General features: G+C 38.0%; 1 protein-coding gene and 1 pseudogene across 3 annotated transcripts in view; one reads left to right on the top strand and one right to left on the bottom strand.

Moving 5' to 3' along the window:
* PALS2 (protein associated with LIN7 2, MAGUK p55 family member) overlaps positions 1-21,095 on the top strand; it is a 132,927-nt gene that overhangs the window by 43,026 nt on the left and 68,806 nt on the right. For 2 of the 3 annotated variants that reach the window (XM_025291280.3, XM_025291278.3), the window contains one exon: positions 18,932-19,053. In XM_025291280.3, coding sequence (XP_025147065.1) covers positions 18,937-19,053 — 117 coding nt within the window. In that variant the 5' untranslated portion in view covers positions 18,932-18,936. Of the gene's footprint in view, positions 1-18,931; positions 19,054-21,095 lie in introns of those variants that run through there. The other variant, XM_025291279.3, reaches the window with a different exon arrangement.
* LOC112586417 lies at positions 14,378-15,055 on the bottom strand (annotated as a pseudogene).

The raw sequence follows: 21,095 nt of genomic DNA, 5'->3' as shown, positions 1-21,095 counted from the left end.
GTGTGTGTGTTTTCCTGTGCATAAGCTTTTGACTTCAATTAGATCCCACTTGTTTGTTTTTGTTTTCATCATTCTTAGAGGTAGATCAAAAAGATACTGCTGTGATTTATGTCAAAGTGTTGTGCTGTTTTCCTCTAAGAGTTCGACAGTATCCAGTCTTACATTTAGGTATTTAATCCATTTGGAGTTTGTTTTTTGTGTTTTAAGAATGTTCTAATTTCATTTTTTTGCATGTAGCTGTCCAATTTTCCCAGCACCACTTATTGAAGAGACTGTCGCCAGTATTGTATAGTCTTGCTTCCTTTGTCATAGATTAATTGACCAGAAGTGCACAGGTTTATTTCTGAGCTTTCTATCCTGTCCATTGATCTATATTTCTGTTTTTGTCCCAGTACCATACTTTTGATGACTGTGGCTTTGTGCCTGAAGTCAGGGAGCCAGATTTCTCCAACTCCATTTTTCTCTCTCAAGATTGCTTGGCTATTTGGGATCTTTTGTGTGTCTATGCAAATTGTTTTGTTCTAGTTCTGTGGAAAATGCCATTGGTAATTTGATAGGGATTGCATTGAATCTATAGATTGCCTTTGGTAGTATAGTCATTTTGACAGTATTGATTCTTCCAATCCAAGAACATGGTATATCTTTCTAACTGCATCATCTGTTTCTTTCATCGCTGTCTTTTTCTTTTTTTTGAAGTGCAAATCTTTTGTATCCTTAGGTAGGTTTATTCCTAGGTATTTTATTCTTTTTGATGTGATGGTAAATTGGATTGTTTCTATAATTTCTCTTTCTGGTCTTTCATTGTTAGTGTATAGAAAGGAAAAGACTTCTGTGTATTAATTTTGTATCCTGCAGCTTCACTGAATTCATTGCTGAGCTCTGGTAGTTTTTTGGTAGCCACTTTAGAATTTTCTTTGTGTAATATCATGTTGTCTGCAAAGTAACTGTTTTACTTCTTTTCCAATATGGATTATTTTTATTTCTTTTTCCTCTCTGATTACCATGACTAGGACTACCAAAAATATGTTGAATAAACATGATGAGAGTGGATATCCTTGTCTTGTTCCTAATCTTAGAGGAAATGCTTTCAGTTTTTCACTATTGAGTATGATGTTAGTGGTAGATTTGTCATATATGGCATTTGTTATATTTAGGTGTGCTCTTTCTGGGCCTTCCCTGGTACTTCAGATGATAAAGAATCTGCCTCTGGTGCAGGAGGCCTGAGTTTGATCCCTGTGTCAGGAAAATCCCCTGGAGAATGGAATGACTACCCACTCCAGTATTCTCGCCTGGAGAATTCCATGGAGAGAAGAGCCTGGCGGGCTACACAGTCCATGGGGTCACAAAGAGTTGGACATGAGTGAACGACTAACACTTTCACTTTCATGTTCCCTGTATGCCCACTTTCTGGAGAGGTTTTATCATAAAAGAATGTTGAATTTTGTCAAAAGCTTCCTGCATCTATAGAGATGAGCATATCGCTTTTATTCTTCATTTTGTTGATGCGGTGAATCACAGTGATTGATTTGTAGGTATTGAAAAATCCTTGCATCTTGGGGATAAATCACATTTGATCATGGTGTTGGATTTGGATTGCTGGTATTCTCTAGAGGATTTTTGCATCTGTGTTCATCAGTGACACTGGCCTGTAATTCTCTTTTTGTGGTGTCTTTGTCTGGTTTTGGTATCAGGGTGATGGTGACTTCATAGAATGAGTTTGGAAGTATTCCTCTGCAGTTTTTTTTTAATAGTTCCAGAAGGATAGGTGTTAACCTTCTCTAAATGTTTGATAGAACTTACCTGTAATGTAATCTGGCCCTGGACTTTTGTTTGTTAGGAGTTTTTTTTAATAACAGTTTCGATTTCAGTACTTGTGATTGGTTTGTTCATATTTTCTCTGTCTTCCTGATTCAGTCTTGGGAGATTGAACCTTTTTAAGAATTTTTCCTTTTCTTCCAGGTTATCCATTTTATTAGCATATAGTTGGTTGCAGTATTAATAGTCTCTGATGGAGAGGGAAGCCTGGCGTGCTGCAGTCCATGGGGTTGCAAAGAGTTGGACACAACTGAGTGATCCTTTGTATTTCTGTGGTGTCCATGTTAACTTCTCCATTTTCATTTTTGACTATAGTCATTTGAGCTCCTTTTTTTTCTTGATGAGTGTAGTTAAAGGCTTATCAATTTTGTCCCTTCAAAGAACTTTTAGTTTCATTGATCTTTTCTGTTTTCTTAGCATCTCATGTATTTTTGCACTTATCTATATGATTTCTTTCCTTCTACTAACTTTGGGTTTTGTTTGTTGTTCTTTGTCTAGTTGCTTTAGGTGTAAGATTAGGTTGTTTATTTGTGATTGTTCTTATTTCCTGAGGTAAGATTGTGTTGTTATAAATTTCCCTCTTAGAACTAGTTTAGCCACATCTCATTGGTTTTGGATCATTATGCTTTGCTTTTGATTTGTCTCTAAGTATTTTTTAATTTTCTCTTTGATTTCTTTGGTGATCCATTGGTAATTTAGCATAATGCTTAGGCTTCATGTGTTTGTATTTTCTTAGCTATTTTTTCTTGTAGTTGGTTTATAATCTTACAGTGTTGTGGTCAGAAAAGATGCTTAATATCATTTCAGTTTTGTTAAATTTACTGAGGCTTGCTCTGTAGCCCCAGCATGTGATCAATCCTGGAAAATGTTCCATGTGCACTTGAGAAGAATGTGTATTCTGCTGCTTTGGGATGAAATGTTCTCTAAATATCAATTAAGTAGATCTGATCTAATGTGTCATTTAAGGCCTGTATTTTCTTATTGATCTTCTGTCTGGATGATCTGTTGTTCAAAGTTCTTAATAGCCCCCACAATTAATGTATTATTGTTGCTTTCTCCTGTTATGGTTATTAGTATTTGCCTTATATATTTTGGTGCTCCTTTGGGTGCATATTTACAATTGATTTATCTTCTTGGATTGATTCCTTGACCATTATGTATTGTTTTCTTTATCTTATAAATCTTTATTTTAAAGTCGTCATTTTTCTGATAACTGTATCGCTACTCAAGCTTACTTTTGATTTCCATTTGCATGGGATACCTTTTTCCATCCCCTCAATTTCATTCTGTGTGTGTCCTTAGATCTGAAGTGATTTTCTTATAGACAGCATATATATGGGTCTTGTTTTTGTCTTTATTCCACTTGTCTATGTCATTTGGTTGGAGCATTTAACCCACTTACATTTAAGGTAATTATTGATATGTATGTTCTTATTGCCATTTTATTAATTGCTTTGGATTTGTTTTTCTGGCCTTCCTCTTTTGTCCTCTTGTGATTTGATGACTAACTTTAGTGTTATGTTTGGATTCCTTTTTCTTTTTTGTGTGTATATCTAGTAGATTTTTGGTTTGTGGTTACTAGGTTTTGATATAGCTGTCTATATATCAGCAAGATTGTTTTAAGTTGCTGGTGTTTTGATTTCAATTGCATTTCTAATGCCCTGCATTTGTGTTCTCTTCTCACAATCATTGGTTTTGATACCATATTTGTGTGTGGATGACTTCCTACCATTATGTTTGCCTTTACTGGTGAACTTTTATTAAATTTTAATAAAAATTTTTATTTTATGTCTTTTTACTGAATGATATTGTAAAAAGTTAGAAATATGTTTATGTGTAAGTAGGGCTTCTGTAAAAGCTTGCCATTTTAGTAGACTAAACATTGAAAAGGTAGCATTTCTATCTTTGTGGCTTATTATACAGTTTGTAGAAAGTTAATAGCTTTAAGATTATTGCTTTGTAAACTATACCATATTTATCTGATTCTGTTTTATATGGAAGTTTTATTTATAAATAACAATATATAACTTGAAAGTGAAAGTGTTTAAGTGTTAGTTGCTCAGGTGTGTCCAACTCTGTGCGACCCCATGGACTATAGCCCATCAGGCTTCTCTCCATGGAATTCTACAGGCAAGAATACAGGAGTGAGTAGCTATTTCCTTCTCCAGTGGATCGTCCCAATCCAGGAATTGAACCTGGGTCTCCTGCATTGCAGGTGGATTCTTTATTGTTTGAGCCACCAGGGAAGCTCATTTCATATAACTTGAAAGGGATTCTTTATTTTTGGTAACAGAAAAATGTTACATTTTTGTGATTGAAACTCTGTTGCTGAGAACTTGTGATGTATCACACTGTGGGCTAGTTGCTGGGAATATAGATTTGAACAGGACAGATAAGATTTCTGTGCTTATTACTTAAGAGTTTAGAAAGAAAATTATACAGTAAATAAATACTTATCAACATCATTTGTTTTATCAGAGTTATAAAGCTTAGACTACTACAAAAATGTGCATTAGAAGAATTCACCCTAATTGGAGCCTCCAAGGACATATAGGAATTTTGCTCCTAAGGACCTGTATGAATTAAGTACACGAAGGTGATGTTAAGTTAGGAGGAGTTGTTTACGTCAGGACAGGGGAAAGATTGTGGTGGCTAAAGCCGCAAAGGGTGGTGCAGATTGTTGAAATTAACAATGTATTTTAAAGACTTAGAGGCCATATAATTTACATTGTAATAAATATCTTGTGGGTGAGAGATGTGTGTGTGTGTATGTGTAGGAAGCTCTTGTGTGTGTATATGTACATATATATATGTGTGTGAATGTGTGTAGAAAGCTCTTATATAGTCTGGGCAAAAAATGATGATAGCTAGGACTCATGATGGGAAGAAATTTTTTGATTCCATAAATATTTAGGAGGTGGAATCTACTGCTTCCTTGACTCCAGTTCAGTTTCTATTCCTATCACTTCCAAACGTTCAAATATTTTTGCTGTTTTATTTCTTTTCTTCCCTCTTTATTCTTATGGGTTTAAAAAACTTTATTATTACTTTGCTTCTGTTTTAATAGAGATTCTAGAGGGAAAGACTATAAACTTAAGTAGTCAATCTACCATATCTAACTGAAGCCTACCCCCCAATGATTTGAAATGTCACCTTCTGCATATATTAAATCCTATTTAGCTTGTCAGGATTTCTCTGTTACTGTGCCAATACCACACCAGTTTAATTTATAATGTTTTTATATGTGATAGCACCAGCACCTTCTTTACATTTGATTTTTTACAAACATATTGGCTGGTTTTACATATTTCCTCTTTCAAGTAAATTTTAGAATAGCTTTACCGCAAAATCCTGTTGGAATTTGTTAGGATTTATTCATTCATTTTTTTCGTATGAAATGTTTTGGAGAGAATTAATATTTTTATAGAATTGGATTGTCCTATACCAGAACATGGTCTCTTCATTTATTTATTTTAAATGTCCTTTGTGTGTGTGTGTGTGTGTTAGTTGCTCAGTTGTTTCCGACTCTTTGCAACCCCATGGACTAGAGAATGCCAGGCTCCTCTGTCCTTGGAATTCTCCAGGCAAGAATACTGGAATGGTTTGCAGTTCTCTTCTCCAGGGGATCTTCCCTACCCAGGAATTGAACCCAGGTCTCCCACATTAGTCAGGCACTTTACCATCTAAGCCACCAGGGAAGCCCAAGTATCTTTTAGTATATTTTATATTTATTGCATATCTATCTGAACATTTCTATTTTAGCCTTATTTCTTATTTGTAAATTTTGTTCCTGTCGTGAATGTAGTTTCTTTCTCTCAGTGATGTTTTTTAATTGGCTTTTACTGTTATTTAGAAAAACTTTTGATTTTTCTATATTGTTCTTGTGTCTAGCAAGACACAGTCAAACTCTTATAACTAACTTCAATAATTTTTCACTTGATTCCTTAGTCTTTCTCCTAAGTAGATAGCTATAACCTGTGTATGTTTGTTTGTTTTGTAACATCTTTCTACATTGATTAAAACATTCAATAGACATTTGAAAAGTAGTAATCTTAAGGAAAGTTATGACCAACCTAGATAGCATATTCAAAAGCAGAGATATTACTTTGCCAACAAAGGTCCATCTAGTCAAGGCTATGGTTTTTCCTGAGGTCATGTATGGATGTGAGAGTTGGACTGTGAAGAAGGCTGAGCGCCGAAGAATTGATGCTTTTGAACTGTGGTGTTGGAGAAGACTCTTGAGAGTCCCTTGGACTGCAAGGAGATCAGCCCTGGGATTTCTTTGAAAGGAATGATGCTAAAGCTGAAACTCCAGTACTTTGGCCACCTCATGCGAAGAGTTGACTCATTGGAAAAGACTGTGATGCTGGGAGGGATTGGGGGCAAGAGGAGAAGGGGACGACAGAGGATGAGATGGCTGGATGGCATCACCAACTTGATGGACATGAGTTTGAGTGGACTCTGCAAGTTCAGCTTTAGCATTATTCCTTCCAAAGAAATCCCAGGGCTGATCTCCTTCAGAATGGACTGGTTGGATATCCTTGCAGGGTCTTCTCCAACACCACAGTTCAAAAGCATCAATTCTTCGGTGCTCAGCCTTCTTCACAGTCCAACTCTCACATCCATGCATGACCACAAGAAAAACCATAGCCTTGACTACACGAATCTTTGTTGGCAAAGTCATGTCTCTACTTTTCAATATGCTATCTAGGTTGGTCATAACTTTCCTTCCAAGGAGTAAGCGTCTTTTAATTTCATGGCTGCAGTCACCATCTGCAGTGATTTTGGAGCCCAGAAAAATAAAGTCTGACACTGTTTCCACTGTTTCCCCATCTATTTCCCATGAAGTGGTGGAACCGGATGCCATGATCTTCGTTTTCTGAATGTTGAGCTTTAAGCCAACTTTTTCACTCTCCACTTTCACTTTCATCAAGAGGCTTTTGAGTTCCTCTTCACTTTCTGCCATAAGGGTGGTGTCATCTGCGTATCTGAGGTGATTGATATTTCTCCCGGCAATCTTGATTCCAGCTTGTGTTTCTTCCAGCCCAGCGTTTCTCATGATGTACTCTGCATATAAATTAAATAGACAGGGTGACAATATACAGCCTTGACATACTCCTTTTCCAATTTGGAACCAGTCTGTTGTTCCATGTCCAGTTCTAACTGTTGCTTCCTGACTTGCATACACATTTCTCAAGAGGCAGGTCAGGTGGTCTGGTATTCCCATCTCTTTCAGAATTTTCCACAGTTGATTGTGATCCACACAGTCAAAGGCTTTGGCATAGTCAATAAAGCAGAAATAGATGTTTTTCTGGAACTCTCTTGCTTTTTCCATGATCCAGCAGATGTTGGCAATTTGATCTCTGGTTCCTCTGCCTTTTCTAAAACCAGCTTGAACATCAGGAAGTTCACGGTTCATATATTGCTGAAGCCTGGCTTGGAGAATTTTGAGCATTACTTTACTAGCGTGTGAGATGAGTGCAACTGTGCGGTAGTTTGAGCATTCTTTGGCATTGCCTTTCTTTGGGATTGGAATGAAAACTGACCTTTTCCAGTCCTGTGGCCACTGCTGAGTTTTCCAAATTTGCTGGCATATTGAGTGCAGCACTTTCACAACAACATCTTACAGGATTTGGAGTAGCTCAACTGGAATTCCATCACCTCCACTAGCCTTGTTCGTAGTGATGCTTTCAAAGGCCCACTTGACTTCACATTCCAGGATGTCTGCCTCTAGGTCAGTGATCACACCATCGTGATTATCTGGGTCGTGAAGATCTTTTTTGTACAGTTCTTCTGTGTATTCTTGCCATCTCTTCTTAATATCTTCTGCTTCTGTTAGGTCCATACCATTTCTGTCCTTTATTGAGCCCATCTTTGCATGAAATGTTCCTTTGGTATCTCTGATTTTCTTGAAGACATCTCTAGTCTTTCCCATTCTGTTGTTTCCCTCTATTTCTTTGCATTGATCGCTGAAGAAGGCTTTCTTATCTCTTCTTGCTATTCTTTGGAACTCTGCATTCAGATGTTCATATCTTTCCTTTTCTCCTTTGCTTTTCGCTTCTCTTCTTTTCACAGCTATTTGTAAGGCTTCCCCAGACAGCCATTTTGCTTTTTTGCATTTCTTTTCTATGGGGATGGTCTTGATCCTTGTCTCCTGTACAGTGTCATGAACCTCATTCCATAGTTCATCAGGCACTCTATCTATCAGATCTAGGCCCTTAAATCTATTTCTCACTTCCACTGTGTAAACATAAGGGATTTGATTTAGGTCATACCTGAATGGTCTAGTGGTTTTCCCTACTTTCTTCAGTTTAAGTCTGAATTTGGCAATAAGGAGTTCATGGTCTGAGCCACAGTCAGCTCCTGGTCTTGTTTTTGCTGACTGTATAGAGCTTCTCCATCTTTGGCTGCGAAGAATATAATCAATCTGATTTCAGTGTTGATCATCTGGTGATGTCCATGTATAGAGTCTTCTCTTGTGTTGTTGGAAGAAGTTGTGTGTTATGACCAGTGCATTTTCTTGGCAAAACTCTATTAGTCTTTGCCCTGCTTCATTCCGTATTCCAAGGCCAAATTTGCCTGTTACTCCAGGTATTTCTTGACTTCCTACTTTTGTATTCCAGTCCCCTATAAAGAAAAGGACATCTTTTTGGGGTGTTAGTTCTAAAAGGTCTTGTAGGTCTTCATAGAACCGTTCAACTTCAGCTTCTTCAGTGTTACTGGGTGGGGCATAGACTTGGATTACTGTGATATTGAATGGTTTGCCTTGGAAACAAACAGAGATCATTCTGTCGTTTTTGAGATTGCATCCAAGTACTGCATTTCGGACTCTTTTGTTGACCATGATGGCTACTCCATTTCTTCTGAGGGATTCTTGCCTGCAGTAGTAGATATAATAGTCATCTGAGTTAAATTCACCCATTCCAGTCCATTTCAGTTCGCTGATCCTAGAATGTCGACATTCACTCTTGCCATCTCGTTTGACCACTTCCAATTTGCCTTGATTCGTGGACCTGACATTCCAGGTTCCTATGCAATATTGCTCTTTACAGCATCGGACCTTGCTTCTATCACCAGTCACATCCACAGCTGGGTATTGTTTTTGCTTTGGCTCCATCCCTTCATTCTTTCTGGAGTTATTTCTCCACTATCTCCAGTAGCATATTGGGCACCTGCTGACCTGGGGAGTTTCTCTTTCAGTATCCTATCATTTTGCCTTTTCATACTGTTCATGGGGTTCTCAAGGCAAGAATACTGAAGTGGTTTGCCATTCCCTTCTCCAGTGGACCACATTCTGTCAGATCTCTCCACCATGACCCGCCCATCTTGGGTTGCCCCACGGGCATGGCTTAGTTTCATTGAGTTAGACAAGGCTGTGGTCCTAGTGTGATTAGATTAACTAGTTTTCTGTGAGTATGGTTTCAGTGTGTTTGCCCTTTGATGCCCTCTCTCAGCACCTACCGTCTTACTTGGGTTTCTCTTACCTTGGGCGTGGGGTATCTCTTCACGGCTGCTCCAGCAAAGCGTAGCCATTGCTCCTTATCTAGGACGACAGGTATCTCCTCACCGCCGCGCTTCCTGACCTTCAACGTGGGATAGCTCCTCTAGGCCCTCCTGCGCCCGCGCAGCCACGGCTCCCTGGACGTGGGTTGATCCTCCCGGCCACCGTCCCTGGCCTAGGGCGTTGGGGCGTGGAGTAGCTCCTTCCGCCTGCCGCCGCTGGCCTCCGGCTTAGGGGCGTGGGGTAGCTCCTCCCGGCCGCCGCCCCTGACCTCGGACAGGGGGTAACTCCTCTCGTCGCCGCTCCTGACCTCGGACGCGGGGTAGCGCCTCTCGGCCGCCCCCCCCGACCTCGGACGCTGGGTATCTCCTCTCGGCTGCCCCACCTGACCTCGGACGCAGGGTAGCTCCTCTCGGCCGCCCCACCTGACCTCGGACGCAGGGTAGCTCCTCTCGGCCGTTCCTGCACCGTCATAGTCTGGTACTCTAGGCCGCTGCCCCTGACCTCATTTTCCATTAGGAATATTAAATTTTATTTCATGTATTTGAAGCATTGAGGGTGGTATACTGTCATATATATTAAATTATATTATATATTTCTTAAAGTTAAACTGGGCTTCCTAGGTGGCACTAGTGGTAAAAAAAAAAAAAAAAAAAAAAAAAAAAAAAAAAAAAAAAAACCTGCCTGCCAATGCAGGAAACGTAAAAGACATGGGTTTGATCCCTGGGTCAGGAAGATCCCCTGGAGGGAGGGCATGGCAACCCACTCCAGTATTCTTTCCTGGAGAATCCTGTGTACCGAGGAGCCTAGTGGGCTACAGTCCATGGAGTAACAAAGAGTTGGACATGACTGAAGCGACTTCTCACATATGCACTCACAGTGTTAAATTATCTTTACATTACTAGGGTAAACTGTGCTCGTGTATTGTTATTTTTTAAGACATTGTTAGATTCATTTTGCTAATATGTTGTTTGGGATATATGCATATATACTCATATGGAGTTTAGTATTAATATATACTTTTTATTGAATTTTGAAATCCATATAGAACTCGGAAAGCTTTTGATCTCTTCCTGTGTTTTGCTTTAAAATGTGAATAAATCTCTTTCTTAAAGGTTTGATACAACTTATTCTCAAACCTATCTAGGCCTAATGTCTTTTTTAAATGGTAGATTTTTGAAAACCTTTTGAATTTCTTCCATTATGATCTGTTTCAATTTTTACCTTTTTCCTAAATTCCAGTAATTGACATTTCACTAAAAAATGCTTGCTTGACTACATTTTTAAATAAAGTTGTTCATTGTGTTTTCTTTTGTATCTTTGTTATGCCTGCAGTTATTTTTTCGTTACATTTCCAAAGTTATTTGTGTCTTGTCTTTTATTAGTCACACTAGCCAAGTATCAGCCTTTTTTTAATTTGCCTTTTGAAACAGCCAGCGTAATGATCAGATCTGTGGCTATTTTTTTTCCCCCTAGGATTAATTTCTGCTTTCCCTCTTAATTCCTTCTCCTAGTTTTTCATGATCCATAACAGGTTTTCCATGCTTTTTCTCTCATTGCCCTTTCTAGTGGGAAAATTCTTCAGTTTGATTTTTGCAATCCCCACTCCTAACCCTGCCCCACACACACTAATTTAATTTAATCTTGTTCTTTCTTTTGCTCTTTCTTTTTTCTTTCTCCCACGTTCCCCCCTTTTTTAAAATAACTTCCTAAAAAGAAGTAAGCCTGTTTCTTTGGCAGTTAATGTTTCTTGAAATTCAGTTCAGGTAGTTCAGTCACTCAGTCATGTCCAACTCTTTGCGACCCCATGAACCATAACACACCAGGCCTCCCTGTCCATCACCAACTCCCAGAGTCCACCCAAACCCATGTCCATCGAGTAGGTGATGCCATCCAACCATCTCATCCTCTGTCGTCCCCTTCTCCTCATGCCCTCAATCTTTTCCAGCATCAGGGTCTTTTCGAGTGAGTCAGCTTTCCGCCTCAGGTGGCCAGAGTATTGGAGTTTCAGCTTCAGCATCAGTCCCTCCAATGAACACCCAGGACTGATCTCCTTTAGGATGGACTGCTTGGATCTCCTTGCTGTCCAAGGGACTGTCAAGAGTCTTCTCCAACACCACAGTTCAAAAGCATCAGTTCTTCAGTGCTCAGCTTTCTTTATAGTCCGACTCTCACATCCATACATGACTACTGGGAAAACCATAGCCTTGACTAGACACACCTTTGTTGGCAAAGTAATGTCTCTGCTTTTGAATATGCTATCTAGGTTGGTCATAACTTTCCTTCCAAGGAGTAGGCGTTTTTTAATTTCATGGCTGCTGTCACCATCTGCAGTGATTTTGGAGCCCAGAAAAATAAAGTCTGTCACTGTTTCCACTGTTTCCCCGTCTATTTGCCATGAAGTGGTGGGACCGGATGCCATGACCTTAGTTTTCTGAATGTTGAGCTTTAAGCCAACTTTTCACTCTCCTCTTTCACTTTCATCAAGAGGCTTTTTAGTTTCTCTTCACTTTCTGCCATAAGGGTGGTATCATCTGCATATCTGAGGTTATTGATATTTCTCCGGCAATCTTGATTCCAGCTTGTGCTTCTTCCAGCCCAGCGTTTCTCATGATGTACTCTGCAGAGAAGTTAAATAAACAGGGTGACAATATACAGCCTTGATGTACTCCTTTTCCTGTTTGGAACCAGTCTGTTGTTCCATGTCCAGTTCTAACTGTTGCTTCCTGACCTGTATATAGGTTTCTCAAGAGGCAGGTCAGGTGGTCTGGTATGCCCATCTCTTTCAGAATTTTCCACAGTTGATTGTGATCCACAGTCAAAGGCTTTGGCATAGTCAATAAAGCAGAAATAGATGTTTTTCTGGAACTCTCTTGCTTTTTCCATGATCCAGTAGATGTTGGCAATTTGATCTCTGGTTCCTCTGCCTTTTCTAAAACCAGCTTGAACACCTGGAAGTTCACAGTTCATGTATTGCTGAAGCCTGGCTTGGAGAATTTTGAGCATTACTTAACTAACGTGTGAGATGAATGCAATTGTGCGGTAGTTTGAGCATTCTTTGGCATTGCCTTTCTTAGGGATGGAATGAAAACTGACCTTTTCCAGTCATGTGGCCACTGCTGAGTTTTCCAAATTTGCTGGCATATTGAGTGCAGCACTTTCCAGCATCATCTTTCAGGATTTGAAATAGCTCAACTGGAATTCCATCACCTCCACTAGCTTTGTTCGTAGTGATGCTTCCTAAGGCCCGCCTGACTTCACATTCCAGGATGTCTGGCTCTAGGTGAGTGTGAGTGATCACACCATCATGATTATCTGGGTCGTGAAGATCTTTTTTGTACAGTTCTTCTGTGTATTCTTGCCATCTCTTCTTAATATCTTCTGCTTCTGTTAGGTCCATACCATTTCTATCCTTTATTGTGCCCATCTTTGCATGAAATATTCCCTTGGTATCTCTAATTTTCTTGACGAGATCTCTAGTCTTTCCCATTGTGTTGTTTTCCTCTATTTCTTTGCGCTGATTGCTGAGGAAGGCTTTCTTATCTCTCCTTGCAACTTGGTGAGTTACATTCTTGCTTTTAGTTTTCATGTTTAGTTATTCTTGTTTTGTTCATATTTGTAATTGAAGGGTATAGATTAAATATATTAATTTTTCTCTAGTTTACGTAGGAATCCCATTTGTATGTCATTGAATCTAGCTTCAGATTAGAGTCCATCCTCTTGTAACAGAGGAGGAGGAGTGAAACTTGTACAAAACTTACCTTCTGAGTTTTGGGACTTTCCTTTCTTCCTGGAATCTCTAAGTAAATTGGGACACTTCCCTGCTTCTCTGGATCCAACTCAGCTTTGTAGCTTTCTGTTTCATGTATAAAGCTTTTATGTGTAAGAGTTGCCTTATGGTAATCCATGTTAGAGTGCTTATTATAGATCTAATTAATGTTTTAATAGTTTATAAGGTTAATTCTCTCACTGCTCCTTGTTATAATTTCTGCATATTTTCTTGTGTATCTTTGATATGCTTTTAGGATGACTTAATTAAAAAGAACTATTTTATTTTTTGATCATGTTATTAGGTGACTAATTTATAAGCCAGTGAATTGGCTTGTTAGGGGCAATTGTTTCTTCACACTGTCCAATAATATCCCAACAAGTGAGGGAGATGGGATTATGCCAGGTATTAGAACATTATTTATTTTATTCACAGCAGAGTATGGAATGAAGGTGTCAGGGCAGATGCTTTCAGGTTTGACATCCTGGTGCAACTGGAGCACCAGGGTGGATTGTTCCACCTGCACTCACCACTTCACCTAGCCTCCTCACCAGTTTCTCTCTGCCTTTCCTGCCTGTCAACTCTGAGACACCCAAAACCCAGTTTTCATTCAAAAGGGGAAGATAGGGAAAATTCCAAGACCCCTCACCTCAACTCTCACCTTTGTGATTAAATAACCTGGAACAGGGTAGGTAAACTAAGTGAGAATTTTTTGATAGGAACATTAAGAATGACATCTGAATTCAGCTCCAGAAAAGAGCTCTAACCAGGAGACAGTAAAGCCTTAGCAGATGTTCTGAAACTGCTCATAAGAAAGTGCTAGAGAGTGGTCCTCTAGGTATGAGCTCTAAAAGCTCTGGACTCAGTGGGGCTTCGGCTGGTCCAGTCTGGGCCTTCAGAATCCGATGACCTGGGGCTGCCTGGCAAGCACAGTGCAGTTGGTCTGTCTCAGTCTTCCATGAGAGTCCTTCAGTTCCATCACAGAATACTCCCCAATGTGTTATACAGTTGACCCTTCAACAGCACAGGTGATTAAGGCCACCCACCCTCTGCACAGTGGAAAATCCCTGTATACTGTCTCTGCAGTTCCGTGTTGGCAGACTCAACTAGCAACAGATGTTTAGTACTCTAGTACATATTTCTTGAAAATAATCCACATATAAGTGGACCTGAGCAGTTAAAATCCATGCTGTCCACTGTAGCTTCCTTCAAGATCTTCGGTTTGAGGAAGCGTATGTTTACTCTTCTCAGTTAGCGGAGGTGTGTCACCTGTTGGTTATTGGGCCGCTAGGTTAGGTTTTGGCTACTGACTGGTGGTGTGCTGAGAGCTCCCACTTTGAGATTTGACCACAGGCACTAGCTCAGTCAGGGCCTCCTGAAAGTTTGGGTACTCTTTCTGGCCACAGAAAGAGTCCTGTGTCCCATAGGCTGTCTCAACATCCAGCAAGGTATCAGTGAGGGCTTTGCATATACCCTTGAAAAGAGTGTTAGTGTTTCAGAAGATGTAGCAGATGGGATCCAAAAATCTTGCCCATTAAGGAATAGGGATTCTGGCTGTCAGCTTGAAGTAGGTTTTCAGAGACACAGATGGTGGCGAGGTTTCATCCTGTGCAGATAATTGTAGCAGTTCTGACTTCCAGCTTTAACAGTCTTGGCCCATCCTTCATGAGGAGGCAAGATCTGTACTTGATATCCCAGAGTCTGGGATACTCAGATATCATCTCCTCTTTGAAGTCTTTGGGGGCACGAGGCCTCTAGGGATATGAGGTCAATTTCAAGATTTCATTGTGAATCTCATGGTTTACTTTTTCACAAAAATTAATAGCAGTACAAATACCAGATTCTTGTCAACCTTAACCAGCACACCATTCACCCAGACTGGCTTCCCTAACCTGTGCTGAACTGTAGCAGTTTACCCTACTCCCCTTCCTCCTCAGCCTAAGTTCCCTGGAGCTCACCATCCAGGTCATTTTCCTAGTGAATTGGTGGAAGACCAAGCCAGGATTAGCCTGAAAACATGGTTATTTAGGGGATCTATGGTAGTTTTATTAAGTGAAAGTGAAAGTCACTCAGCCTTGTCCAACTCTGCAATCCCATGGACTATACAGCTCATAGAATTCTCCAGGCCAGAATACTGGAGTGGGTAGCCTCTCCCTTCTCCAGGGGATCTTCCCAACACAGGGATCGAACCCAGGTCTCCCACATTGCAGGCGGACTCTTTACTAGCTGAGCCACAAGGGACGTCCAAGAATACTGGAGTGGGTAGCCTAGCCCTTCTCCAGGGGATCTTCCTGACCCAGGAATCAAACCAGCGTCTCCTGCATTGCAGGTGGATTCTTCACCAACTGAGCTATCAGGGAAGCCCAGTTTTATTAAAACTCTATTAAATATACAAATTAGTTTGGGAATGTTTGGCAACTCTAGATTCCCTTTCACAACATGGGATATGACTGGCTTATAAGTTTTTATTTAGATTTCATATATTAAAAAATCAGTAACAACTTATAAAGCTCTTCAAAATAACCAAGGATATATTTCACAGTCTCTGCCACTTTTCTTTCTGTTTAATTAAGCATAAAATATAAAAATTTAAACATCTCAAGAACCAATATAGAAGATATATTAAAAAAAAAAAATCTTCTATACAACTGGCAGTTTTAACACCAGCTAGATATTTGATGATATTAAGGAATTATTGTTATTTTATTAGATGTGCTAACAGTATTGTTACATTATTTAAAAAGAGAGTCCTGATCTTTTACACATAAACACTCAAATATGATATGTGGGATTTGCCTCAAAGTTAACGTAGGACAGAAAGTATATAGGAGTATGAAACAAAATTGGCCATGAGTTGCTAATTGTTAGAGCTGATAATTATTGGGTTTGCTGTAGTATCTTTTTTGTATATGTTTGGAATTTTCCATAATAAAAATAAAGACAAATGTAGAATGTCGAAAGAAAGAAAAAAGTCCTCATTAAAAAAAATACTCATGAAAAGTAGAGCTGACTACAGTTATAGCCACAGGGTAAAAATATTAATACTTTTGAAGATTGTTGATTCTGTTGTTCCCTGCCCAGAGTACACTTTGGACCTCAAGCAAAATTTTGAAGTAGACTTTGCTTATATTCTTTATTTCCTAGTGTCGACTTCATCTTAGCTCCATATCAGTTTTCTTTCTGCTTGTTGTAAATGTACATTTTTCTCCCATTCACCTCTTTACTTCCCAAATTGTAACTTACTTCTTCCTACTGAGTCGGAGACCTAAAGATGAACCTGTCCCAATTAAAGTGCAAGAGAAGACTACTCAGGATAGAGTTTATGAAAGTAGAAGTTGGTAGTAGTTCTGTTTGAGCATTTGGAAAAATTACTGATAGAAATATGAGAAGTTTGTTGGAATATTGTGGGGAGAAACTTGTAGGAGTCCTATATGAAAAGCACTAACTGTTAATTTTATTTAAAAATTGCCAGTCTGCAGAGAGGGAAAGGTAAACGCTTTACTAGTACGATTAGCTGCTGCTGATAATGCTAAGTCACTTCAGTCGTGTCTGACTCTGTGCGACCCCATAGACGGCAGCCCACCAGGCTCCCCTGTCCCTGGGATTCTGTAGGCAAGAACACTGAAGTGGGTTGCCATTGCCTTCTCCAGTGCAGGAAAGTGAAAAGTGAAAGTGAAGTCGCTGAGTCTTGTCCGACTCTTAGCAACCCCATGGACTGCAGCCCACCAGGTTCCTCCATCCATGGGATCTTCCAGGCAAGAGCACTGGAGTGGGGTGCCACTGCCCTCTCTGATGATTAGCTAGTACTATGCTAACAAAAATAAATAATGCCTAAAATAAGTATGTCAAAAAGTAGCAGTATTAGTATATTATCCAGTGATAGTTATGATTAAAAGAAACCGCAAATTCAAAGCAGTTACTTATGGATGGGATCATTTGGGAGGGAGTCTGACAGCATGGAACAAAGAACTACTGTGTTTTATTATAAGCAACTTAGTAATACAATGTCTTTTTACAATGTTTATGTTTTATTTTCATAAAAATATGAAAAAACAAACTACAGTATTAGTATACTTATTCTAAAGATGCATCAAGGGAAAAAACTTATTAATAAAACTAATCTGAATAAAATTAAGACTATGATTTTCAATGTAGTAGGAATCTAGCTTCACCTTCTTCAAATGCATATCCAGTTGTCCCAAATAAAAGGCTGTTCTTTTCTTCTTTGAACTATCTTGCCACTCTTGTTGAAAATCTATTAACCATAGAATGGGTTTATTTATGGATTCTCAGTTATATGTCGATCTTTATGCTGGTACCACAGTTTTGATTACTAGTGAGTCTTCCAGCTTTGTTCTTTTTGAGGATTGTTTGGCTATACTGGATTTACTGTATTTCCCACATGAATTTTAGGATCTGTTTATCAACTTCTACCAAAAAGGGTGAGGGAAACTGAGATTATAATAGGGACTGCATTAAACTTATCGATCAATTTGAGGCCTGTTGCCATCTTAACAATATTAAGTCTTCTAATCCTTAAAATTTGATATCTTTTTATTTATTTGTCTTTAATTCTTTCAGTGATATAATATAGCTTCACTGTAAAATCCTGCACTTCTTTTGTTACATTTGTTTCTAATGATTTTATTGATTTAATGCTATTGTAAAATGAATGGTTTTGTTAATTTCATTTTCAGAGTGTTCATTGCTAATGTATAGAAGTACAAATGATTTTTGTACTTTTTTGCAACCTTACTGAACTCATTTATTAGTTCTAATAAGTTTTTTGTATATATTCCTTAAGATTTTCTGTATATGAAATCATATCATTGGCAAAAAGGGAAAGTTTTATTCATTTTTTGTCTGGATTGCCTTTTTCTTTTTGTTGCCTAGCTTCCATGGCTAGACCCTTCAGTACAATGTTGAGTAGAAATGACAGGAGTAGACATCCTTGCCTTGTTCCTGATCTATGGCAGAGCGTTCAGCCTTTCATCATTAAGTGTGATGTTACCTATGGGGTTTTTGTAGATGCCCTTGAGCAAAGGAAAATTTCCTTCTGTTCCTCGTCAAATTTTTTTTTTTTATCATGAAAAGGTATTTGATTTTGTCAAATGCTTTTTCTGTGCCTGTTGAGATACCATGTGGTTTTGTTCTAGTAATAGTATATAACATTGATTATCATATGTTGATGAGCTACGCTGTATGTACTCCTGGGATAAATTCTACTAGGTCATTGTGTAGAATCCTTTTCATATGTTGCTGGATTCAGTTTGCTAATATTTTATTAAAGATTTTTGCATCTGTGCTTATAAAGGATATTGGCTGTAGTTTTCTTGTGATGTCTTTGTCTGGATTTAGTTTCAGGATCTCACAGAATAGTTGGAAAGTGCTCCTTCCTCTTCTACATTTTTTTTCAAGCTTGTAATGATTTTAGTCTTTAATGTTTAATAAAATTTGATAGTCAAGTCATCTGATTCTGGGCTTGTTGGAATGAAATTTCTTGATTACCTAATCTAATCTTTTTATTTTTTTATTGGTTTCTTAGAATTTTGTGTTTCTTCTTGAGCAATTTTTTAAAATATGAAAAATAAAAAGAAAGTATAAACTTCTAAGTATGTATTAGATAATCTGATAAAGCCCCAAACTGCATGTAAAAACCTGTCCTGTTGCTAATTCATGGGAAGTCAATTTGAAATTTATACTGTTTAACAGTTCAGTTTTTCTACTGTGTTTTTCAAGAATGTTTATTGTTAATGTATTTTTATTTGATTCATTTTAAAATCATATTTCATAATAGCTTGGAATTTAAGGTTTGCTTCTTTTTTTTAATACTGCTTTTATCTCAGCAGCAATGCAGCAAGTGTTGGATAACCTTACGGAGCTGCCCTCATCTACGGGAGCAGAAGAAATAGACCTAATTTTCCTCAAGGGGATTATGGAGAATCCTATTGTAAAATCACTTGCGAAGGTATATTGATTTGTTTGTAAGATAACTAAATTCTTTTTAAATTGTTTTTACAGAGGTCTTTTCAGATTAGTGTTTTAGAATCCAAGTGAGGTATAATTTAGGCCTAGTTAGCAAATGATAACAGTTAACAACTAATGAAATCTTACTTTACACAAAAATCAGACTATTTTGCTTCTCTGTTGACTTTAAAGTTTTAGGGAAACAATAACTGAACAGTTGTATTATAATGGAAGTCTGTGAAAAAGAATCTGATTTTGTCTCCATTTTCAACAACAGCAAGGTACTGATTTTTTTCTTTTATGTTAGACCATATACCTGTTTTTCAATTTAGTTCTTGACTTCCTATAACTAGTTCTTTTTGAAAATTTTTTTATAACCTGATATTTTTAGTCTATTTCCATAATCAACTCTGTAGTAATCTTTTTTACTCATCCAAAAATATAGTTTTACAACCATTTTTGGTCCAGTTTTATTTCAATTACAGTATTTCCCACAGTAATTTTTATAAATGTCACTTAAACTTAGCATATTAACTGTTTCACAACCCTGCCCTCCCATTCTTCAGATGATTTCTTGCTTTTAGGAACCTATGCCATACACTCTGTCTGACCTTTTCTTTCCTTTATTTTTTAATAAGATATTGAATATAGTTTCTTTTGCTATTCAGTAATATCTTGTTACATCTCTGACCTTTTCTTCATGTAATCATCTTGTCATTCCTGGAGTGTTGATTTTTATCCTCTCTTGAGATCATTTTTTGTAACATAGTCTATTACTTCTTTTCTTCTAAGACTTCTGAAAAATCATACTTTTCCTATGTGTTCTAATAGTAAGAGTGAGTGAGTGATGCAGTTCTTCATTTTATTCATAAATGTAATCATTCTAAAGTCACATGATATGAAGGCTTTGGTTCCTAAGTAGAAACTAATTCACTTACAGATCACCCAACTAGAATTTTTATTTTAGTCATGTTTGACTGTAGTCTTTCCAAAATTTATTAGGAATTCCTTTAATAATAATATATAAGATATAATTTATCTTCAGATTTAAGCTTCATGTCGCAGATATCAATCACTATGCTGTGTTGAGATAAATAGCTTCAGTGTCTTAGAAATAAGTAAGTTAAGTGTTAGTCGCTCAGTCGTGCCCAACTCTTTGCAACCCCACAGACTGCAGCCCACCAGGCTCTTCTGTCCAAGAGATTTCCCAGGCAAGGATACTGGAATGGGTTGCCATTTCCTTCTTCAGGGAATCTTCCCAACCCAGGGATTGAACCCAGGTCTCCTGCACTGCAGGCAGACTCTTTACTGACTGAGCTACAAGGGAAGCCCTAGAAATAAGTTAGGGCTTGTTTAAGCCTATTAGTTAAATGGCTCACTCTGAACTCTTACTGCCACTTTAAAAATAGTGTTTTATTCCTCCCTTAATATCATACCTACCTTACTGTTGGTTGTCAGTTTTTTTTCTCAGTGTACCTCTTACATCCCATCCTCATGTTTATTTAATTTAAAGCTTTAAGATATAGATCAAGAAACTCAATTACATTATGCAAGGCATCTTATAATGTGCTTATTGTTTATAAAAGTTTTTAAAAATTGCTATTTCATCTTTGCAAAAACATTATAAATTGAAAACTAGGATTTAAAATAGAAAATTTATTTGCCTAAGGTCACTTATCTAGGAAATGACAGAAATACTTAGGCCAGGTCTTGTTTCTTCAAATTCTTTTTTTCTTTCTTCCACAGAGCAAGTTGTGTGTCTCTCTGTGTATATTCTTGAGAATTTCTGTGCATAAAAAAATTACTGATTTTTGTGTCATTGATGTTGGCCTTATTTGAAGGTCATTTTGTTCACTATTCTCAGCAACTGAAATGGCTGCATAACTTTTGAGCAGCTGAAATGCTATTGTGATCTTTTGATGATAAAATTGAAATAGAAAAAAAAAGAATCACTCAGTAGTAAACAACATTCAAGCAGCTTCTCAATAAATAGAAGCAGTGGTAGTTGAATATTCCTACATTGAAGGTAAAGAAATCCCAGAA

This window comes from Bubalus bubalis, chromosome 8 (assembly GCF_019923935.1).
Source record: "Bubalus bubalis isolate 160015118507 breed Murrah chromosome 8, NDDB_SH_1, whole genome shotgun sequence".
In the NCBI taxonomy this organism is placed as follows: domain Eukaryota; kingdom Metazoa; phylum Chordata; class Mammalia; order Artiodactyla; family Bovidae; genus Bubalus; species Bubalus bubalis.
The sequence above is the reverse complement of the archived record's forward strand: the minus strand, read 5'-3'. Positions and strand labels throughout refer to the sequence as shown.